The sequence below is a fragment of the Myotis daubentonii genome, chromosome 2 (genome assembly GCF_963259705.1).
Source record: "Myotis daubentonii chromosome 2, mMyoDau2.1, whole genome shotgun sequence".
Classification (NCBI taxonomy): domain Eukaryota; kingdom Metazoa; phylum Chordata; class Mammalia; order Chiroptera; family Vespertilionidae; genus Myotis; species Myotis daubentonii.
In genome coordinates this window covers 159,168,906-159,192,123 of record NC_081841.1, presented here as the reverse complement: position 1 = coordinate 159,192,123, position 23,218 = coordinate 159,168,906, and the positions used below count along the sequence as shown (strand labels likewise).

General features: G+C 41.1%; 1 protein-coding gene across 2 annotated transcripts in view; it reads right to left on the bottom strand.

Annotated features, from left to right (window-relative positions):
* The window catches only part of PIBF1 (progesterone immunomodulatory binding factor 1), a 237,935-nt gene that overhangs the window by 176,904 nt on the left and 37,813 nt on the right, over positions 1-23,218 (bottom strand). For both annotated transcript variants that reach the window (XM_059684820.1, XM_059684821.1), the window contains exons 7-9: positions 21,409-21,517; positions 20,767-20,948; positions 18,908-19,033 (exon numbers count right to left, since the gene is read on the bottom strand). In XM_059684820.1, the coding sequence (XP_059540803.1) occupies positions 18,908-19,033; positions 20,767-20,948; positions 21,409-21,517 (417 nt within the window). The remainder of the gene's footprint in view (positions 1-18,907; positions 19,034-20,766; positions 20,949-21,408; positions 21,518-23,218) is intronic.

Below are 23,218 nucleotides of genomic sequence, written 5' to 3'. Positions count from 1 at the left end.
ATTATTCATAGAGAATGTCAGTAGGGAGTCATGAAAACCCATACAATTTGAATAAATCTATCTAATAACGGTTAGAAATTCATAGTGGTCATATGTGCTGTGCCAGTACTCAATGTCATCTTTTGCATGGTGCAAAACATTCAATGAATTTAAAATTTAAAACATGTCAAACAATAGAGATTCATCAAACAAACAGTTTATGAGCCAGAAAGAAAATAATTTAAAAGGAACTGGAGTACAGATAACTCTCATTAAAAAGAAAATAAGTATTTAAAGTAGTGATCATAAAATGGCATGTCATTTGCTGATATCATCCAGATTGCAATGACCTTCAAACATATTCTATTATCTAACTGAAACATGAAAATATACTTTTTATAGACAGAATAAAATTCTCAAAGTGTATTAGACATTTATATATTTTTCATTCCTAGATGATCTATACATTTTAGTCAGTAAATCATCATAAATTGATTGTAATTTTCATTTTTCAAATAGTCTCATTATTCTATAAGTTATTTCAGTAGCAAAATTCCAAGTAGATCACATTTACAGTACTGATTACTCATGAATGCTTAGCTGGTAGGTACAGAAGCTTCAGTCCCTAGCTATATTACCTTTCCTGTAATAATGGGCATTAAAAATAAAAGCAAGCCACAGGGAACGAAATAAAACCCAGACTAAACTAACAGTAGGGCTTACAAGAGGAGATACAGAGGGTCCCAGAGCCCTCGCCATACCACAATCTGTATCAACCAGCCACCTAGAATTTGTGCTATATAAAGGTATAAATAACATCCTATGGCCAAAAAAGAGGAGGAGATTATTATTTTTCATTGGAGGAAGAGAGGTAAGTGAATTAAGGGAAGACATGTAAATTGGAAATAGGACAAATAAGTAAAGGCAATTCAAAAAAAGAAAACTGAAATGAATGAAAGTGCTAAAAGCTGAAGCTTCTACCACTAAGTCCCCCTTAAATGATTGCAGGTAAGGTCTCTATGTAAACCCATTCTCCTATTAATCAGGCTCTGCACCTTCAATAGCCCTGCCCACAACCTGCATATACCAATAAGAAGTGACATAATTCCTTTTAACATATAGAGCTCAGGCTGAATAAGGCCCATGAAATCATTTGGTCTGGCCCTGCCAAAGCATTAGGAGTGAGTTAATTAAATGTCTGGCCAAACATAGCAGGCTAATTTTTTTAATATATATTTTTATTGATTTCAGAGAGGAAGGGGGAGGCAGAGAGATAGAAAGATCAATGATGAGAATCTGTCTCATGGATTGGCTGCCTCCTGCACACCCCCCACTGGAGATCGAGCCACAACTCGGGCATGTGCCCTGACTGGGAATCAAACCGAGACCTACTGGTTCATATGTTGATGTTCAAACACTGAACCACAACAACTGGGAAAACAGGCTAATTATTAAGTTGATAATTTTGTACGATCCTAGAATGATGTTATAAATAAATAAATGGCCCTTGGTAGAAAAAGGGTTCCCCACCTCTGATACTGAGATACTTCCATTAATATTATCAATTGACTTCAATGTTTCAAATCATGCCTGAGAGAGGTAAGCTGAACTACTTTTCTACTGACAATAATCCTATATAATTAAGAGGTAATATGCAAATTGACCATCTCTCCAACACACAAGATGGCTGCCACAAGACGGCTGGAAGGGGAGGGAAGTTGGGAGGGACCAGGCCTGCAGGGAAGGGCAGTTGGGGGGGACCAGGCCTGCAAGGGAGGGCAGTTGGGGACAACCAGGCCTGCAGGGGAGGGCAGTTAGGGGTGACCAGGCCAGCAGGGAGGGCAGTTAGGGGGTGATCTGGCTGGCAGGCAGAATGGTTAGGGGCAATCAGGCAGGTGAGCGGTTGGGAGCCAGCAGTCCTGGATTGTGAGAGGGATGTCTGACTGCCCATTTAGGCCTGATCCCACCAGGAGGGGTCCCAGATTGGAGAGGGTGCAGGCTGGGCTAAGGGAAACCCTCCCCCTATGCACGAATTTCGTGCACCAGGTCTCTAGTAGTAATAATAAACATACAGTGCTTACCATGTTCTAGGAGCTATTCTAGGTACTTTACATATAATAACTCTTTGTAATAATACACTGAGTGGCTAGATTATTATGATCGGCCAGATTATTATGACCACCCCATCAGTACAATGAAGTGAATTAGTTATGCAAATAATAATAATAATAAGCCTTGAGAGTATTTGCTTAGGAATTTTTCAATATTCAGTATTTTGGAAGTGTTGATGAAGTAATGATGGGGTGGTCATAATAATCTGGCCACTCAGTGTATATTATATGTTATGATAATGTTATAATTTAAACTTCACAACAACCCCACAAAGTGTAGGTTGTGTCATTACCTCCATTTTACAAAGGAAAAGACTGAAATACAGAGCAGTTAAGTACGTATTTGCCTCTGGTCCACACAGAAGCTATGGAACCCAAATGTGAACCCAAACTGTCTGGTTCTAGAGTTATGCTCTTCATCATACTAACATTTCCTTTGTTTCACAGAAGTTTTCTCCTTGGGAAATTCTGTCATTATGAGATTTATATGCTATGATCATCTCATAGCACAGATAGATGTTAAATGATGGACTGTATTCTGGCCATAGATAAAACCATAACTGCTATATAACTAATAAATTATCTATTTTTAAAATGTAAAATGAATTAGAAAATATAACAAAATACAGTTAAAGAATATCAAGAATTCAAATGTTTTTCAAAAGACAAAGTTGAAAAATTGATAGAAACTATCTGTGTCATGTATGAGCTATAGAAGCTAAAGTTTGAAAGGTTCAAACTAAACATATATATTATATGTAATCAAAGTAATTATATAATCAATATATATAATCTATGTATGTAATCAAATGTATATATACATATATAATTAAGTATAATTATAATAATGAAGAAAGATGTTGGGAGTTGGTCAATTGGTTAACATTATATCAAATGTTTTAAAATACAAAAATTCAAATATTTCAGCCTTAAAAATGCTTTTAGAAAGATACCATTTAATTCTAAAACTGTTTTTCATGATTCTTTCACGTTGTTTCCTAAAAACTCCACCTGCCATACACATACTTATCTCTCCCACCCATCCTATATTTGTGTGTGGGAGGTGGACTGTGAGGAGAGATGACAGAAAAGGGAAACGAAAACTTATCAATCTTATGTAAAATGCAAAAAGAAGGCGAATATGCTAGTATTATAACTAGTGTCCAAATAATTTACTTTTCAATTTGAGGCATTTTTTAGAGTAAAAGAGGGTGCTCTTAATAATAATGCCAAAGAAACAGGCATAAACCAGAACTTTCTTGGATAAACAACTGAGAGATAGCGTCACTCAAATTATAACATTCAAACAAGCATGTTATAATTATTTCTCTAAAAGAGGATTTTAATATTGCAATAAAATCTATGTGTTTCATATGTAATCTAGTATATTTATGCAGAGATGACTTCATACATCTAAGTTTATCCAGAAGTATGTTAAAACCAGAGCCTGAAAACCTCAGTATGACACATACACCATACTTCTGTACAGGATGGAATGCATTTTCTTTCCTACTAGAGAATAAATTTCAAGGTGCCAATATGCCAAATCTAAATTTACACTGGAAAAATGGTAAGAAAAGTGTTAGAAGACTGAAAAAAACTTTAGGAACCACTGAAATTCTAACAGGAACAAATCAGAGTTTGGCAATGCCAAGAAAGAGTATGTCTTAGCTTGAATAAATAATCACAAATGCCTCAGAATTTGAAATTTACCAAGAATAATAGTGAAAAAAATATGGTTGTCAGAAGAACTCAGCCGGCACAACTAAGTAACCCATTCTTCTCCTTCTGTCTTCAAGTACAGGTAAAATATTTTTGGTTAATAAATATGAGGTTTTTCCAGTTGGAACAAAAAAGAATTGAAACAGGCTGCTTATATGAGATTATTTATAGGAAAAACATTTAGTTAGTCACTTCTACCTTCAGATTTTTCTTCCTGAATGAAATATGAAACTGCTCATTTCCATATCTGATGCTTTTGTTTTCAAGATGACATACACTAGAGAGGTGATAAGTGAGCTGGTCAGATGAATGGCAGAGCAGGGCTGGATGAACAGAAGTCCATCGCTTCTGGATATATTAACTGTAAGATACTTATTAGATACACACGTGGAAATAAGATAAAGGGGCTGCAAAAGATGCCAAGGAGATATGTGTTTTCAGGAGTAGGAAGCGATCAGCTGTATTAAATATTGCTGATAGGTCAAGTAAGATGAGAACTGAGAACCTGAGCATTAGATTTTTTGGCCACATGAAGGTCTCTGGGTGCTTATAAGAACAGCTTTGTTGGAGAGGTATGGGAGTGGCAGTGGGGCAAAAGCTTGATAGAAAATTTTTAAAAATGGGGAGTGGTAGTAAAGAGTGAATACATAAAACTTTTTGCAGGAATTTGGCTACAAAGAGGAGCAAAGAAATGGGGCAGTAACCGGAGTTGAAAGTGGAAATAAAAAAAGGCTTTTTAACGATGAAGAAATAACATGTTTGTACATAGTTGAAATTATAAGGTAGAAAGGGGAAAATTGCTCATATAGAAGACAAAGGAGAGGACTGCTGGAGTTGTGTCCTTGAGCAGGAGAGAGGGGACGGCTCTAGTTACAAGTAGAGAGTCTGGGCCTTAGAAGAGCATGGTCAGAGAGCTAAGTCCTATCAAAAAATTATACCATTTTATACAAAAATAAAGGCCTTTTCACTAATTTTCAAAATTTTATAAATACTTTTGTAAAGTTCTGATGATCCACACTCAGCCCTCAAGTGAAAAGGATAGTTTGCAAACTCTCTTAAGAGACCTTTCTCAGGAATTCTAAATAATTACCAACAAAATTAATTACAGTTTTGATAAGAAATTTTTTGTCAGTTTTCATAGGCTTGACTAGTAAAATGGGAGACTACATTGCATTGTAGAATGAGATGTATATAGTTTAGCCAAGTAAAAAGTCTGTTATCATAGGCAAATCACAATTTTTCAGTTTCCTCATTTATAAAATGGGGATGCTAATACCTACAACCCCATAAAGTGTCCCATTTAATCCTTTCTACATGTATGTTAAATATTGAGTACAACACGATGTACAATAGGTATTCATTGGGTACTAAATAGTAGTTATTGCTAGTATGCTATCTAAATATGAAAATCTAAAAAAATGTAAAGGTATTCATTTAGAGAACAATAATTAGGGCAATGCTTCCCAAGATTTCTTATTGTATAAAAAGAAAATGATATTTGTAAGAGTTCTACCTGGGAGAAACAGGGAAGGCTGCTGGTACTCTGAGGACTTAGGGGAGTAATGTCTAGGGCATAGTGGAGAAAAATTTCTAGTAATAAACTATGTAATGTTAGACAAGTACTTTTGGACTTGGTCATAGCTGCCAAACCTGTAAAAGATCAGAAATTAATTGTTATCTTCCTTTCTAAATCTTGTCTGTAGCCTTGAGTTAATGGCCATGCCTGATCATCCATGTCTCAGAGATTAGTTAATTAGAGAAGTTGGAGTTGTTCCTGATGTATACTTCCTGTCAATCTCTAGGTCTTCCCAATTCTACTACCTTTTCTTTAAATTCAGCTCTTCTCTTTTCTATTTCTCATCTTCACTTAATCTATCCAATTGTCTTCTAACCTTGCCTCATTCCCTTTTCATCTATAATCTACCCCACATTAAAACCACAAGTAAAAAAATATCTATAACACCTCCCCAAATCCCCAACTGACAATAGGGCCTTTTAAAAATCAAATCCTTGCCCAGTCAGCGTGGCTCAGTGGTTGAGCTTCAACCTATGAACCAAGAGGTCACAGTTCAATTCCCAGTCAGGGCACATGCCCAGGTTGTAGGCTCAATCCCCAATGTGGGGTGTGCAGGAGGCAGTCAATCAATGATTCTCTCTCATCAGTGATGCTTGTATCTCTCTCTTCCTCTCTGAAATCAATAAAAATATATTAAAATCTGACCCTTTCCTACTTTACCAGCCCCCCCCACTACTCTCTATGAACTATATAATACAGTTAATTCCAAGTTCTTACATAACCTGCACTCAACTTGCTTCATATCTGGAACACCCTATAAATCTTGAAATAATAAAATATTATTAATTAAGGAATAAACATATGTGGTAATCACTTATAAAATAATAAGTTAACAATAAAAGATAGCCAACAAAGTTTGATTTACAATTATTTGACAACTTAAGATATTGAAAGAGTTATACTTTCAGAACAGTCTAACTGAAAAGACAAAGTATAATATTCTTAAGTTTTCCATTAAAAATTATAAAGGTATCTGGTAAGACATGAATGAAAGAAGTTTGTATAAGCACTAATGAGGACATATACTTTTTAAATGATGAATGGAGCCTCTGTACACTAGAGTTCCAATTCACCTATTGTAATTACTTATACTCAACTAACCTTTGTAAATAAACTGAGATTTATGAATCAAAGATTCTCTCAGATTCTACACAAATTTCACGCTTATGCCACTAAAGTTTCTTTTGAGTACAATGATAAATTGTGATCAAGATGGTTTCTATTGAAATGGTAGAAAATAAAAATCACTAAAGCAATACCAATTACACTTAAAAGCATATTTTCTATCTCCTTTTCCTTACTGCTTCTCCCCCTTACAAATAATTGTAGAGCAATGTGAATTGTCATATTCTGTGCAGCATCAAGAACATAATGAATACCTCTAACAAATTCATCATTACCATTTTTACAGCACCACTATGAGAATAGTTCTAACTGTGTTTACAACAATGAGGCTACCTTAGGTAAAGGTAGTTTTACTTTCTGGAAAAACTTAAATAATCAGCTGAATTTATCTCCCCTTACTTTATTATCTCACAATATTCATTAGGAACAGATAGTTGGATATTTTACACAGAATTTTAGATTTAAAAAATGGCATGCAGACCCTCTATGTCTATGCTGTGTCATTAAAAATGATTTAAATGCTATGGAGAGCAATACTTAAGAATAAATATATATCTTGTAATAGTACCTTCTAATGATGATAACTAGTTCCATAATGCTATAAGTTGGCCTTTATAATTCTCATTTTAGTTGAATTGTCAACATAATAATAAAAGAATTTTTAAGTATTGCACATAGGCAAAAAGTATCAAAACAACTACCATTTATATATAGCTTTATAATGTAAAATGTACTTTTCACATCTCATTTAGACGTTATAGGTCACCCTGTGAAATAATATTATTAGCTCATCTATATCTATAATAATAGAAGTGTAATATGCTAATTAGACTGGATATCCTTCTGGACAAAGCTGTGGGGGGGGGGGGTTGGAGGGGTAGGGAGGGCTAAAGCAGAGGCGGTTGTGGCGGTAGCAGAGGCTGAGCCCCTTGCACGAATTTTGTGCATTTGACCTCTAATCCAAGCTAATGAAAGAATAATATGCAAATTAACCATCACTCTACAACAAAGATGGTGGCGCCCATAGTGGCCGGGGCAGGACGCTGGCAGCGTTGCCCCAGCAATGCAAGCCCAGTGTCTGCACCCTGACCACGCGGCAGGAGGGGAGGTGCCTCGGGCCGGAGGCCAGGGTGAGGGACGCTGGTGTCGTTGCATGTTGGGCTGAGGGACCCCCCAACCTGTGCACAAATTTCGTGCACTGGGCTTCTAGTATATATATAAAAGCCTAAGCAATCGTTATGACCGGAACAACTAGAACGACTGGTCGACCAGTCGCTATGATACGCACTGACCACCAGAGGACACACTATAATCTCAATGACAGCAGTCCTTCCTTATCCATGGTTTAGTTACTCACAGTCAACCATGGTCTGAAAATACTAAATGAAAAATTCAGTGCACTCCCACAGGGGGAGCGCTGCTCAGCCAGAAGCTGGGGTCATGACTGGAGAGTGTAGCTGCGGCAGTGGTCGCCTCTCCCAACTCCACAGCAGCACTACCGAGCAGCAGCAGCAGGTGCAGCGGGCTGGGATGAGCACGAGCAGCGCAGTGCCCAGTCCCGGCCCTGGCGTGGGCTCCTCCCTGGCCACCTGCCACTTGGTGAACTACTACATCCCCTGAAAGGTCTCGGATTCCAAGAGGGTCCAGGCCAGGCTGAGGAACCCTTTCCCCCCCCACACATTAATTCATGCACCAGGCCTCTAGTTTCATATAAGAGGAAATTAAACTTCAGGGATATTAAATGATACATTCATTCAGCTAGTAGGTGGTAGAGCCAGAATTTAAGTTTAATCTTTTGCTCCAAATCTCTTTCATAATATACTCCCATTCAAGGAATAATTATTTCCCTCCAAATATGTAAGAGGGTCTGTATGTTCTCATTATATAATACCAATTAAGCAAGAAGTTATTGATATAATATATCTCACCACCAGAGTGACTTTCACTCATTTTTTCCCACAGCTTCAAACTGCCATTTTAAATCAACTATAACGTACAGAAACAGACAAGAAATCTAATTCACAGATTGAGCCAAAGCATACATACACACTATAATCTCAATGACAGCAGTCCTTCCTTATCCATGGTTCAGTTACTCACAGTCAACCATGGTCTGAAAATACTAAATGAAAAATTTCAGAAATAAACTGTTCATAAATTAATTGCATGCCACTCTGAGTAGCAAAATGAAATCTCATGCCGTCTTTCTCCATGTGGCCAGGGATGTAAATCATCCCTTTGTCCAGTGTCTTGACACCGTCTATGTTCCCTGCCCATGAGTCACTTACTAGCCCTCTTGGTTATCAGATTCACTGTTATAGTATAACAGTGCTTGTGTTCAAGTAACCCTTATTTTACTGACTCATGGCCCCAAAGCATAAGAGTAGTGATGCTGGCAATTTGAATATACCAAAGAAAAGCTGTAAAGTGCTTCCTTTAAGTGAAAATATATGTATGTATAGAAAAAAACCATGTATATATAGGGTTTGGTACTATTCACGGTTTCAGTAGATCCTGGAGGTCATGGAACATATTCCCTTTGGATAAGAGAGGACTACTGTATAGTATATTTGCCATACCCAAATACCCAAGTTTTTTCTTGGCTTATCTCTGCCCTCTCTAAGTTTTTATCTCTTCTACTTTCCTCCTCTTCCCTCTCAATCCCCTAATTTCATAAGTATGATCGACTGCAGGGGCAAATAACAAGATTGGATGGCATGAATTTTATCTTTCCTTTCAACATGTAAGATAAAATGAAAGGCTCTCTCTTAATATCCCTCAATGTATAGATAGCAAACCAAAAGCAAAACATAGTGCTCTAATTTCATCATTTAACTTTCTTCTAAAGATATTTATTTGGGGAGAGGTAAGGAGATTAAGTATAAATATGCAAGGTAAATATTTCATGCATTTAATTCATATTGTAATAGCACACTTTGAGAAAAGACAATTGACACAATTATACATCGAAGTCCAAAGCAAGTAATTAATTTGTCCAGACATGAAAATATCTAAATGCATAAACTGTGTTTTCCAAATCTTATGTTTTATAAACAAGGAATACTAAGATCCTTTCCTTAATGATTTGTAAGTTGTAAGATTTCAAAAGGAATAATTTACAATTTATTTTAACCTTGTAAAAGACTGGTAAGACCTAAAATCTAACTATAGTTAAATCCTGCCAAAATGATAAAAAATTGATTCAAAAAGATTCAGTTACATAAAATAGTGGTTGGATTATTGTGGCATTAATAAAATGATAAAGGTGAGCTTATAGCTGGCTAGGAGTCCCTGTGCAATTCAAAGCCATTTGGATCAGGTTATAGTTTAGCCCCACCTGGTGGCAACCATCTATAGTAGTTTTTATGAAATCCATGGGTCACTGGTTCCTGTGGCTGACTAGGGTTTCCAGGACAGCAGCCCCAGTCCCAGCAACCTCCTGACTGGGTGGTGACCATTTAGATGTAGATATGGAGTCAAAACAGTGGGGAAAGGGAAACCTCCCAGCTTCCAGAAATGGTTCTGTCAGCTATTTCACAACTACCTCTACCAATTATCTTAGAGAACAGGGGTTAACTTTTCTAAACTTGTATCACCATGGGTTGCATTTTAAAGGATTTTTAAAAACCAACAAAAACTAAAAAAGAAGGAATTCTTACCATTTGCAACAGCATGGATGGAACTGGAGAGCATTATGCTAAGCCAGTGGTTCTCAACCTTCTGACCCTTTAAATACAGTTCCTCATGTTGTGACCCAACCATAAAATTATTTTCGTTGCTACTTCATAACTGTAATGTTGCTACTGTTATGAATCGTAATGTAAATATCTGATATGCAGTTCCAAAACTCAATCAGGAAGAATCTAAAAATCTCAACAGGCCAATAACTATGGAAGAAATTGAAGCAGTCATCAAAAAGCTTCCATCAAACAAAAGCCCAGGACCAGACGGCTTCACAGGGGAGTTTTACCAAACATTCAAGGAAGAACTAAAACCTATCCTCCTCAGACTACTACAAAAAATTCAAGAGGAAGGAACACTTCCAAGCTCATTCTATGAAGCCAGCATCACCCTAATACCAAAACCAGGTAAAGACAACACAATGAAAGAGAATTACAGGCCAATATCCCTCATGAACATAGATGCCAAAATCCTCAACAAAATCTTAGCAAATCGGATCCAGCAGTACATCAGAAAGATCATACAACATGACCAAGTAGGATTTATCCCAGGGATGCAAGGATGGTACAATATCCGCAAATCAATAAACGTGATACATCACATAAACAAATTGAAAGAAAAAAACCACATGGTCATATCAATTGATGCAGAAAAAGCATTTGACAAAATTCAACACCCATTTTTGATAAAAACTCTCAGCAAGGTGGGAGTAGAAGGATCATACCTCAACATAATAAAAGCCATATATGACAGGCCCACAGCCAACATCATACTCAACGGACAAAAACTAACACCATTTCCCCTAAGAACAGGAACAAGACAGGGATGCCCCCTCTCACCACTCCTGTTCAACATAGTACTGGAAGTGTTAGCCATTGCAATTCGGCAAGAAGAAGAAATAAAAGGCATCCAAATTGGAAAAGAGGAAGTAAAACTGTCCTTATTTGCAGACGACATGATATTATACATACAAAACCCTAGAGATTCCATCAAAAAGCTACTAGACTTAATACATGAATTTGGCAATGTAGCAGGATACAAAATTAACCCCAAGAAATCTGAGGCATTTCTATACACCAATAGTGAACTTTCAGAAAGAGAGATTATAAAAACAATCCCGTTTACCATTGCACCGAAAAAACTAAGCTACCTAGGAATAAACTTAACTAAAGAGGTAAAAGACCTCTACTCAGAAAACTACAGGACGTTGAAAAAAGACATAGAGGAAGACATAAACAGATGGAAGAACATACCGTGTTCATGGATTGGTAGAATCAACATCATTAAAATGTCCATACTACCCAAAGCAATCTATAAATTCAACGCACTTCCCATTAAAGTACCAACAGCATACTTCAGAGATCTAGAACGAACTTTCCAAAAATTCATCTGGAATAAAAAAAGACCCCGAATAGCTGCAGCAATCCTGAAAAAGAACAAAGTAGGTGGGATCTCAATACCAGATATCAAGTTGTATTACAAAGCCACTGTTCTCAAAACTGCCTGGTACTGGCACAAGAATAGGCATATAGATCAATGGAATAGAATAGAGAGCCCAGAAATCGGCCCGAACCAATATGCTCAATTAATATTTGACAAAGGAGGCAAGAACATACAATGGAGCCAAGATAGTCTCTTCAATAAATGGTGTTGGGAAAATTGGACAGATATATGCAAGAAAATGAAACTAGACCACCAACTTACACCATACACAAAAATAAACTCAAAATGGATAAAGGACTTAAATGTACGACAGGAAACCATAAAAATTCTAGAAGAATCCAAAGGCAAGAAAATCTCAGACATATGCCGAAGCAATTTCTTCACTGATACAGCTCCTAGGGCACTTGAAACTAAAGAAAAAATGAACAAATGGGACTACATCAAAATAAAAAGCTTCTGCACAGCAAAAGAAACCATCAACAAAACAACGAGAAAACCCACTGTGTGGGAAAACATATTTGCCAATGACATATCTGATAAGGGCCTAATCTCCAAAATTTATAGGGAACTCATACAACTTAACAAAAGGAAGATAAACAATCCAATCAAAAAATGGGCAAAGGACCTAAATAGACACCTTTCAAGAGAGGACATTCAGAAAGCCAAGAGACATATGAAAACATGCTCAAAGTCACTAATCATCCGAGAGATGCAAATCAAAACAGCAATGAGGTACCATCTCACACCTGTCAGACTGGCTATCATCAACAAATCAACAAACGACAAGTGCTGGAGAGGATGTGGAGAAAAAGGAACACTTGTGCACTGCTGGTGGGAATGCAGACTGGTGCAGCCACTATGGAAGACAGTATGGAGTTTCCTTAAAAAACTGAAAATGGAACTCCCATTTGACCCTGTGATCCCACTTCTAGGAATATATCCCAAGAAACCAGAAACACCAATCAGAAAGGATATATGCACCCCTATGTTCATAGCAGCACAATTCACCATAGCTAAGATCTGGAAACAGCCTAAGTGCCCATCAGTAGATGAATGGATTAGAAAACTGTGGTACATCTACACGATGGAATACTATGCTGCTGTAAAAAGGAAGGAACTCTTACCATTTGCAACGTCATGGATGGAACTGGAGAGCATTATGCTAAGTGAAATAAGCCAGTCAATAAAGGAAAAATACCACATGATCTCACTCATTCATGGACAATAGAGACCATTATAAACTTTTGAACAATAATAGATACAGAGGCAGAGCTGCCTCAAACAGATTGTCAAACTGCAGTGGGAAGGCCGGGGAGGGTTGGGGGGCAGGAGGTAGGGGGGTAAGAGATCAACTAAAGGACTTGTATGCATGCATATAAGCATAACCAATGGACATAAGACACTGGGTGATAGGGGAGGCTAGGGGACTGTCTAGGGCGGGGGGATAAAATGGATACATATGTAATACCCTTTGTAATACTTTAAGCAATAAAAAAAAAAAAAATATCTGATATGCAGGATGGTCTTAGGCGACCCCTGTGAAAGGGTCATTCAACCGCCAAAGGGGTTGCGACCCAAAGGTTAAGAACTGCTGTGCTAAGTGAAATAAGCCAGTCAGAGAAAGATAAATACCACATGATCTCACTCATTTATGGAATATAATGAACAACATAAACTGATGAACAAAAACAGATCCAGAGACAGAGAAGCATCGATCAGAGTGTCAAACCTCAGAGGGAAGGCAGGGAAGGGTGGGGATAAGGGAGAGAGATCAACCAAAGGACTTGTACGCATGCATATAAGCCTAACCAATGGACACAGACACCTGGGGAGTTAGGGCATGAGTGGGGGTTGGGGGGGCAATGGGGGATAAGGACACACATGTAATACCTTTATCAATAAAGAAAAGAATTGAAAAAAACAACAAAAACTAAGAAATCAGAAAATTCTCAAAATGATTACATATCAAAGTTTATATGGATTGTTTGGAAATAATTATGCATGTTATCATCGAAATAATTACATAAATTTTAAGGTTAGTAAGTTGGTCAATAAAAGCCTATCCTATCTAATAAAAGAGAAACATGGTAATTAGCCGTACCTCTGCTACCCTGCCCATTGGCTAATCAGGGTGATATGCAAATTAAGTGCCAGGCAAGATGGCGGCCGGCAGCCAGGCAGCTTGAAGCGAACATGAGGCTTGTTTGCTTCAGTGAGGGAGGACTCCAACATTCCCCACCTGCTGCTGCCGGCCTCTGAGCTTGCAGTTTGAAACATTGTTACAAATATAGAAGCTAAAAAAACCCCCAGAAACCTGCTTTCAGCCAGCTAGGATCTCAGAGCTAGAGTTGAAACAGTGTTTCGATTATAGAACCCAAAGCTAAAGCTGGCCCAGAATAAAAAGAAAAAGAAAAAGAAAAAAAGGAGCGGTTGGGAGCTTCAGTCACCCGCCAGCCTGAAAACAGCCCTCAGCCCCTCACCCAGACTGGCCAGGCACCCAAGCGGGACCCCCACCCTGATCCAGGACACCCTTCAGGGCAAACCAGCCGGCCCCCACCCATGCACCAGGCCTCTATCCTATATAGTAAAAGAGTAATATGCCACCCAGCACTGGGATCAGCGGAGCAGCGAAGCCTCCCGGCACCGGGATCAGTGTGACGGGGCAGTGCCCAAACCCTCTGATCGCCCTGCGGCTCTGTGTGTGACAGGGTGCAGCACCCCAACCTCCCTATCCACCCTGCTCTGTTCATGACAGGGGAAGGCACCCCAACCCCCTGATCGGCCCTGCTCTGTGCCTGATAGGAGGGAGCTTCCCAAGCCCCTGATCGCCCTGCGGCTCTGTGTGTGACAGGGTACAGCGCCCCAACCCCCTGACTGGCCCTGTTCTGTGTGCGACAGGGTAGAGACATAAGCTCCCCATCGGCCCTGCCCTGAGTATGACAGTGGCGGTGCCCCAACCCCCTGATCGGCCCTGCTCTGTGGGTGATAGAGGGCGGCGCCCCAACCCCCTGATCCGCCCTGTTCTGTGTGTGACAGGGTGCGGCACCCCAACCCCCTGATAGGCCCTGCTCTGTGTGTGACAGGGTGCGGTGCCCCAACCCGCCCCCCCCCCCCCATGGGCCCTGCTCTGTGTGTGACGGGGCAGAGCCATAACCTCCCCATCGGCCCTGCCCTGAGTGTGACAGGGTGCAGCGCCCCAACCCCCTGATCGGCCCTGCTCTGTGTGTGACAGGGGGTGGCGCCGCAACCTCCCCATCGACCCTGCCTTGAGTGTGACAGGGGGCGGTGCCCCAACCCCCCAATCGGCCCTACCCTGAGCGTGAATGAGGGTGGCATCGCAACCTCCCAATCCGCCCTGCTCTGTGCATGACAGGGGGCGGCGCCCCAATTCCCCAAACGGCCCTGCTCTGAGCCTGACCAGGTGCTGCACCTAGGGATTGGGCCTGCCCTCTGCCACCTGGGAGCAGGCCTAAGCCAGCAGGTCGTTACCTCCCGAGGGGTCCCAGACTGCGAGAGGGCACAGGCCGGGCTGAGGGACCCCCGCTCCCCCCGAGTGCACAAATTTTTTGCACCGGGCCTCTAGTCTATATAATAAAAGCCTAAGTGACCGTTAAGGCAGAAAAACCAGAACTACTGGTCACTATGATGTGCACTGACCACCAGAGGGCAGATGCTCAATGTAGGAGCTGCCCCTTGGTGGTCAGGCCGCTCCCACAAGGGGAGCGCTACTCAGCCAGAAGCCGGGCTCATGGCTGGCGAATGCAGTGGTGGTGGCAGGAGCCTCTCCCACTTGCGTGGCAGTGCTAAGGAGCAGCAAGCAGGCGGGCGGTAAGGAGCAAGGGGTCCCAGATTGGAGAGGATGCAGGCTGGGCTGAGGGACACCACCCCCATGCATGAATTTTGTGCACCAGGCTTCTAGTATAAATATAAGAAAGGAACTGGAGGGCATTATGCTAAGCAAAATATGCCAGCCAGAGAAAGATAAATATCACATGATCTCACTCATTTGTAGAATACAAAGAACATCATAAACTGGTGAACAAAAACAGATACAGAGACAAAGAAGCATCGAACAGATTGTCAAACTACAACAGGAAGGCAGGGGAGGGTGGGTGGGGGGTAAGACATCAACGGAAGGACTTGTATGCATGCATATTAAGTATAACCAATTGACACAGACACTGGGGGTGGGGAGTGAGGCATGTGCCGAGGGGTAGGGGAGGCTGGGGGGAGGTCAATGGGGGGAAAAGGAGACATATATAACATATATACTACTATTTGTAATACTTTAAATGATAAAAAGTAAATAATAATAAAAATAATTTAAAAAAGGAAGCAAGCAAGCAAGAAACCTGGTGATAAACTTTAACTTCTTATCACTCTAATCCAAGCCAGACACTGAATTTTATTAGTTCCACCTCCTGAACATTTTTCCATTGTGGCCCATTTCTCTCCATCCTTGCTGCTACTAATCCAATTCTGTTATCATTTCTCATCTTGATAATGAAAACAACCACTAAAAGTGACCTGTCTACAGCCTTATATAACACCAATCTATTCTCCACATTACAGAATGATCTTTTAATAAGAAATCAGATCATATCACATATATTCTTAAAATTTCTCAGTAGTTCCCCACTGGTTCCCTCTCCTATTTCATCACTTGAAACTCCCTGCTTCTCATTCTATGTTCTAGCCCTACTGAATTATATTGTTTGCTCAAAGAGTTTCATGTCTGTCTTGCCTCCAGGTTTTTATACATGCTATACATTCATCTCCCCAATTTCTTTCCCTGTACAGTCTTACTCTTCTTGTCTTCATGTAGGTGTTAGCCTGGTATTTCTCCCTCCACAAAGTCTTCCCCATTCCTGCCAAGGCCAGGTTAGATACACCTTAAATGCATGTGGTCTCATCCTGCATATCCTGCTGTTTTCTCCTTAATCATCGTACTCATCACTTTTTCTTTATTTGTCTTACTCCTGCATTAGATGACCAGCTTTGTGAAGGCAGAGCCACCACTGAATCTATTGTATCTAGCATGTACCTGGCATATGGTGGGTCTCAGTAAATATTGCTAAGTAAATAAATGTGTTGCTCTGAGAGCTTGAATGTAAACTTTCCTAACATCAACCTTAGTCTGATTTAAAGTCTTGCTTGTTGGCAAAGATCAAAATATCATACACTCACATTGTGCTGATAAACTAGTATAACAATTAAGTCAATTTCAAAATAATTTTCCCACTATAATATAAACTTTCAAAAGCCATATGAACTATAATGATGGTATGTAACAACAACTGTCATTGAAATAAGAAGCATTTATTTTCTCCTAATACTGCCAATCACTAAGGAACCTACTATATACTGATCTGAAAGTAACTGATGAATAAAAATCCTTCTTCAAGATTATTTTATATTAGTGGCCTGGTGCACAAAATTTGTACATGGGGGTTGGGGGGGTTCCCTCAGCCCAGCCTGCACCCTTTCTAATTGGGGAGCCCCTCTCACTGTCCAGGACTGCTGGCTCCTAACCACTCGCCTGCCTGCCTGCCTGATTGCTCCTAACCGCTTCTGCCTGCCAGCCTGATTGCCCCCTAACCGCTCCCCTGCTGGCCTCATTGATGCCTAACTGCTTCCCTGCCAGCCTGACCACCCCCAACTGCCCTCCCCTGTGGGCCCAATCACCCCCAAATGCCCTCCCCTGCCAGCCCAATCACCCCCAACTGCCCTCCCCTGCTGCCTGATCTCTCCTAACTGCCATCTCCTGCAGGCCTGGTCACCCTCAGCTGCCCTCCCCTGCCTGCCTGATGGCCCCCAACTGCCCTCCCCTGCTAGCCTGGTTGCAGCCAACTGCCCTCCCCTGCAGGCCTGGTTCTCCCTAACCCCTCTGCCTGCCTACCTGATCGCCTTTAACTGCCTCTGCCTGCCTGATTGCCCCAAACCCCGCTGCCTGCCTGCCTGATCGCCCCTAACCTCTCTGCCTGCCTGCCTGATCACCCCTAACTGCCCTCCCCTGCCGGCCTGATCTCTCCCCCAACTGCCCTCTCCTGCTGGCCTGATCGCCCCTAACTGCCTCTGCCTCGGCCCCCACCACCATGGCTTTGTCCAGAAGGAAGCCGGACATCCGGAAGATGGCCGGTTGACCTGGTCTAATTAGCATATTACCCTTTTAGTATTATAGATAGATTATATCGGATAGGATTACTTAAATGGGGGTGGGGGTAGGGGGATGCCTTTTTCAGCAGGAGGAAATGCTCTTGGCAGACAAAAATACATAATCCCTATATCTGGACCGATAGCCAGCCATATGCACTATACTGCCAAACCGGTCATTAAAAAACTGAACCGCTTTCTTACACCTTACCTCAAACAGCTTGTTGCCCTTAAAACCCCTCCTCAGCCCCCTCCTTAGGTTCTGCCTTCACAGTTCACACAGATTAGGTTCTGATTGGTCGGTTTCTATGCCAGTCAGCACCAAAACTCCACCTCCTAGGCAGCCACTGGCTTTTCACACTTCACCCAGATTTGGTTCTGATTGGTTGGTTTCTGTGCCAGTCAGTCTCTGGGCCTATCTCTGTGCCTGATCAGAGAGGTGGAGCTGATCAGCAGCCCCCACGGAGGTCCAGAGAGAAAGAGTGGCGCAGTTGTTGGCCAGGCTCAGAGAGAGAGAGAGAGTGACAAGGGCTTATCAACAGCTGCCATGGAGGCTACGGATCAGACCCTGCTGCTCTCTCCAGGCCACGGCAACCCAGCACTGACTGCAGGACTGACTTCTAGTTGGTTGAGCCTTCAGTCATTTTGGATGTTACGGACCCTGGGTTTTTATATATTAGGATGATGTCTTTCAGGACTAGTAGTTAAATGAGGCATATGCAATATTTCATATTATTATTCTAGTTTTTTAATAGTTCCTGAAGATTTTAGGCATGGTTATAAGAAGAACTACTAGCATCTGTTAGTATGCTCTAATTTCCTTCCTTTCCTGTCCTCAATCTGAACTGAGGGAAGGGCAAAAAGAAAAGTTACCAGGGTAATAAAGGGATAAAGGGAACACCAGAGTAAGGAGGCCTAAGGTCTGATAAATCATGTTCTAAACTAGTTATCAAAGCTCTTAGAACTTTAATGTTCTAATATATTTATACTTATGATATTTTATTAATGCATTTAAAAAGACATTATGTCATAGAAATAAAAGCTTAATTTCAATAAATCTATAAGTTTCAAATAAAGAGAAACAAATGTCACAGAAATTTCCTACTTTTTTTTTTACCTGTTTTCCCGTTCATACATTTCTTTAGAGGCATTTCGAAGTTGATCAATTTCTTGATTCGTTTTCAATTTAATTTGTTCTAGTTCATCATGTAGTTTATTTTCATATTCGGCTTTATAATGGTCTCTGCAAGAAATCAAAGGAATATCCATGAATTTACTTTTGTAAAAGAAACAGGTATTGCCCTAGCTGGTTTGGCTCAGTGGATAGAGTGCCGGCCTGCAGACTGAAGGGTCCCAGGTTTGATTCCAGTCAAGGGCACATGCTTGGGTTGGGGGCTCGATCCCCAGTAGGGGGCGTGCAGGAGGCAGCCGATCGATGATTCTCTCTCATCACTGATGTTTCCTCTCTCCCTCTTCCTTCCTCTCTGAAATCAATTTAGAAATAGGTATTTACCCTTCATGTAAGATTTTAATAAGTCAAATATGGTCTAAATATAATGTTGCTTGAAAAACATAGCTGTCACATATAAAGTTTTGTAATTCCTAAAAATATTGTTTCAACTAGTTCCATCTAAGATTTCCTTTTAAACATTTTGTCTTTAAGGATTAGTTACTACATAAAATGTTAGTTAACTCATTTTGAATAATTATTCATCTTAAAGAGTATTTTACTAATAGTTTTTAATGTGCATGGCTAGAGATTTGAAAATGGACGCATATGGAATGTCCTTCATTTAGAAATATAAACTGGCATGGTACAGGCTGACAGACAAATAAATAACAGTGTGGGGCAAAAGTAGGTTTACAGTTGTGAGTTTGTGAAGCACAGTTTATTGCTGAATTATTTATTATTACATTATTTTCCATAAGAACTGTAAATCTACTTTTGCCCCACCCTGTATTAAAAAAACATATAAACAAAATGACTCTGACTCTTTAGAAAACTTTTCCTTCAAAGCACAACTATAGCCACTGTGATCTCTTAGCAAAGTCACAAAGCATTACATAGGAGATTAGCAGGAGCACACACATGAAAAATTGTACAGGCTAGGGCAGCAGTTCTCGACCTGTGGGTTGCAACCCCTTTGGCGGTCGAACGACCCTTTCACATGGGTCGCCTAAGACCATCCTGCATATCAGATATTTACATTACGATTCATAACAGTAGCAACATTACAGTTATGAAGTAGCAACGAAAATAATTTTATGGTTGGGTCACAACATGAGGAACTGTATTTAAAGGGCCAGAAGGTTGAGAACCACTGGGCTAGGGGAAAAGGTATGAATGTGTGAAGTCTTAAAGGATGGAGAATTATTTTAGTTTTTGATGTGCTAAAAAAATGGAGAATTATTTTAGTTTTTGATGTGCTAAAAACAACTCAAGGATTATAAGGGCTATTGGTACAAAGGGAACTCTAATAGCTTGTACATCTAGTTGAAGAGAGAGGACAGAGTTGAAATAGAGGGGGTATGAATCCAGGGCCTGTATCTTCAAACAGTATGCAGTGCTGTCTTCTCGTTCGTCTTTTTGTTTCAGTTAGGAAAGGTCAGCTTAGTTAGATTTTCTTCAAAAAGATACCTCGGTAGAGATACTTATGTGCTTTCTTTTAAAAATACTTAGAGAGATCTTAGTCATAGGGAATCAGAAAGGTTATGTTGTAAAAAATTAAATAAAAATGGCTACAGTATATGTATACACCCCTACATAAAAGAAATTTGGTTGTTGAAAAAGCCAAAATGTCTTAAGAAAAAAAATCAGAATAGAGAACATCTTATAAGGATACAAAATGAACTATTATCTTAACATTATCCTATAGACCTTAAAAAAGATCACTATTCTTCCCTAAGGCAAGAGTTCCCTCCAAGAAGCTGGTGTTACTTTATATCTATTTATATGTGAAGTAATGTAAATCTTGCCTGGATGTTACATATTTTTCATACATCTCTTCTCTTGCTTTTTTGGTTTCTTCGAGTTGAGCTTGAAGTCTTTCAAGGCGGTCCTCTTCATGGGCACAGCGAACACTGAGCTCCATGTTTTGGCGGTTGAGATATTCTTTATCCTTCTGCAGTAAAGTAACAGTTTGCTGCAAGGTGGCTACCTACACATACGTAGAGACAGACAGTGTTCAGAGCAGCCGTGGGCAAACTACCGTTTGAAATGAATAAAACTAAAAAAAAAAAAAAAAAAAGACCGTACCCTTTTATGTAATGATGTTTACTTTGAATTTATATTAGTTCACACAAACACTCCATCCATGCTTTTGTTCCAGCCCTCCGGTCCAGTTTAAGAACCCATTGTGGCCCTCGAGTCAAAAAGTTTGCCCACCCCTGGTTCAGAGCAATGTCTTGCTTTTCAAGGTTTACTGTTATTTTCTTTCATTTGTGCTTTCACTAATCACATAAAAAGGACTAATTCTTGCCTTGCCATTTTTCATCCAAACACAGCTACTAAAGTCCCTTCTTTCTGGCAACTACATCAAAAAGGAAAAATGTCCCTCCCACAATTCTGCCCAATGCCCCATCACTGTACAATAAATACAAATGACTCTACAAGCTTACCTCTTTCGATAATTCACTTCTTTCTTTAGCTTGAATTATATGAGAGGCTTCAAGTATTTCATGTTTTCTCCTTATTTCAATTACTTCTTGTTCAAGTGCATCACGTTCACTGAAAAATTCAAATACACATATAAATTTTACATCACTTTTTATAATGAATACTAGACGCCTGGTGCACGAAATTCGTGCACAGGGGGCATCCCTCAGTGAGATCTGCACCCTCTCCAATCGGGGAGCCCTCAGAGAATGTCCTACTGAGAGCTTAGGCCCGCTCCCCATGATTCTTTGCTCTCTGCAGACCTGCCTGCTGTCTGCTCTCTGGCTCACCACCACGGCCAGGGACAAGCAGGGCCCTGCTGTCTGCTCTCTGTGGGGGCCCTTCTGTCTGCTCTCTGGCTCACCGCTGTGGCCAGGGGCCGAGCTCACTCTCACTCCCCCTGCTACTCTCCCCCGGGACGCCAGGGCTCATGCCTCTTTCGGGTGAGCCAGGCCACAGCCATTGGGACCATAGGGGCTGGTCTGGCTCCCCATGGGTTCATGCAGGAGCCAGTCTGCAAGGCCAGCCAGGAGAGAGTACACTGCCCACCAGGCTTCCGCGTGGCACTGCTGGCAACCCAGAGGCCCACGCTGAGCCTCAGCCTGTGGCGTCCAGTCGCGCTTACCACATCTCTGCGTGGGGACTCGGGTGCTGTGACTCAGGCACAGGTGGGTGCACGGGGGCCTGGGGCCCAGGTGCTGCCCAGAGCCCAGAGGTTAGTTGGGACCCACCCTTCCACACCAGACGCTTGCACTTCGATTGCTGGCCAGGTCTAGGGACTGCACCTGTGCACAAATTTCATGCACCAGGCCTCTAGTCCTATCTAATAATAGACAAACATGGTAATTGACCGTACCTTCGCTATGCTTCCCATCGGCTAATCAGGGTGATATGCAAATTAACTGCCAACAAAGCTGGCAGTTAACTGTCAACAAAGATGGCAGTTAATTTGCATACGTAGGCGCAATGCTGGGATGTGAAAGGGGAAGGATGGAAGAAGCCGCCTGCCGCTGACGGTGATCAGAAACCCAGGCGGCAGGCAAGAGCCAGGTGGCAGGGCAAAGGCGGCCTCCAGGGCCGTGACTGGAGAACCGGGGCTGCCTTTGCCTGCCCCCCAGGCCGGAGATCGGAGAAGCCAGGTGGGGCAGGGAAGAGGCAGCCACCAGCAGCCGCCTCTTCCCTGCTGCACGCTCCTCCCCACCCCCCCCACCCCCCGGGCCGGTGTTCGGAGAAATACCTGTATATTTTTTTTTAAGTACCTGTATTTTTAATAATTTCTTGAATGGTAAAAGAATTTTACATTACGATCCAAGGGTGGTGGGGTGAGGAGAAGGAGCAGCAGAACAATCCAACTAACAAAAAGGGAAACAGAAATGCATGGTGGAAGGGATTTGAAGGGTGGGTAGGGGCATTTCCCAACTAAAATGCAATTGGTTTGTTACTGAGTACTACTCATGGGAAGACAGCATCCTGACTCCTTCTCACTACAGCATATTGGGAGTAAAAATGATGCATCCAGGTGGAAATATGATTAGGGGTTGGAAGACAGACAGGGAAAGAAGTCAGAAACAGACACTGAGAGAGTCACTGGCTGGCTGGCTGCAAATACTGACTCTCCAGTAGTGATAGAATAAAAAAGTGGGGGATATCTCTGGAAGATTCAAGAGATATGGGGCAACTCTTCTATAGTTTTGACTTGCCCAGCAGATGTCCACATACACACGTGTACATGCCTATGTTTGCATGCACACACATATACACATAACTGACTGG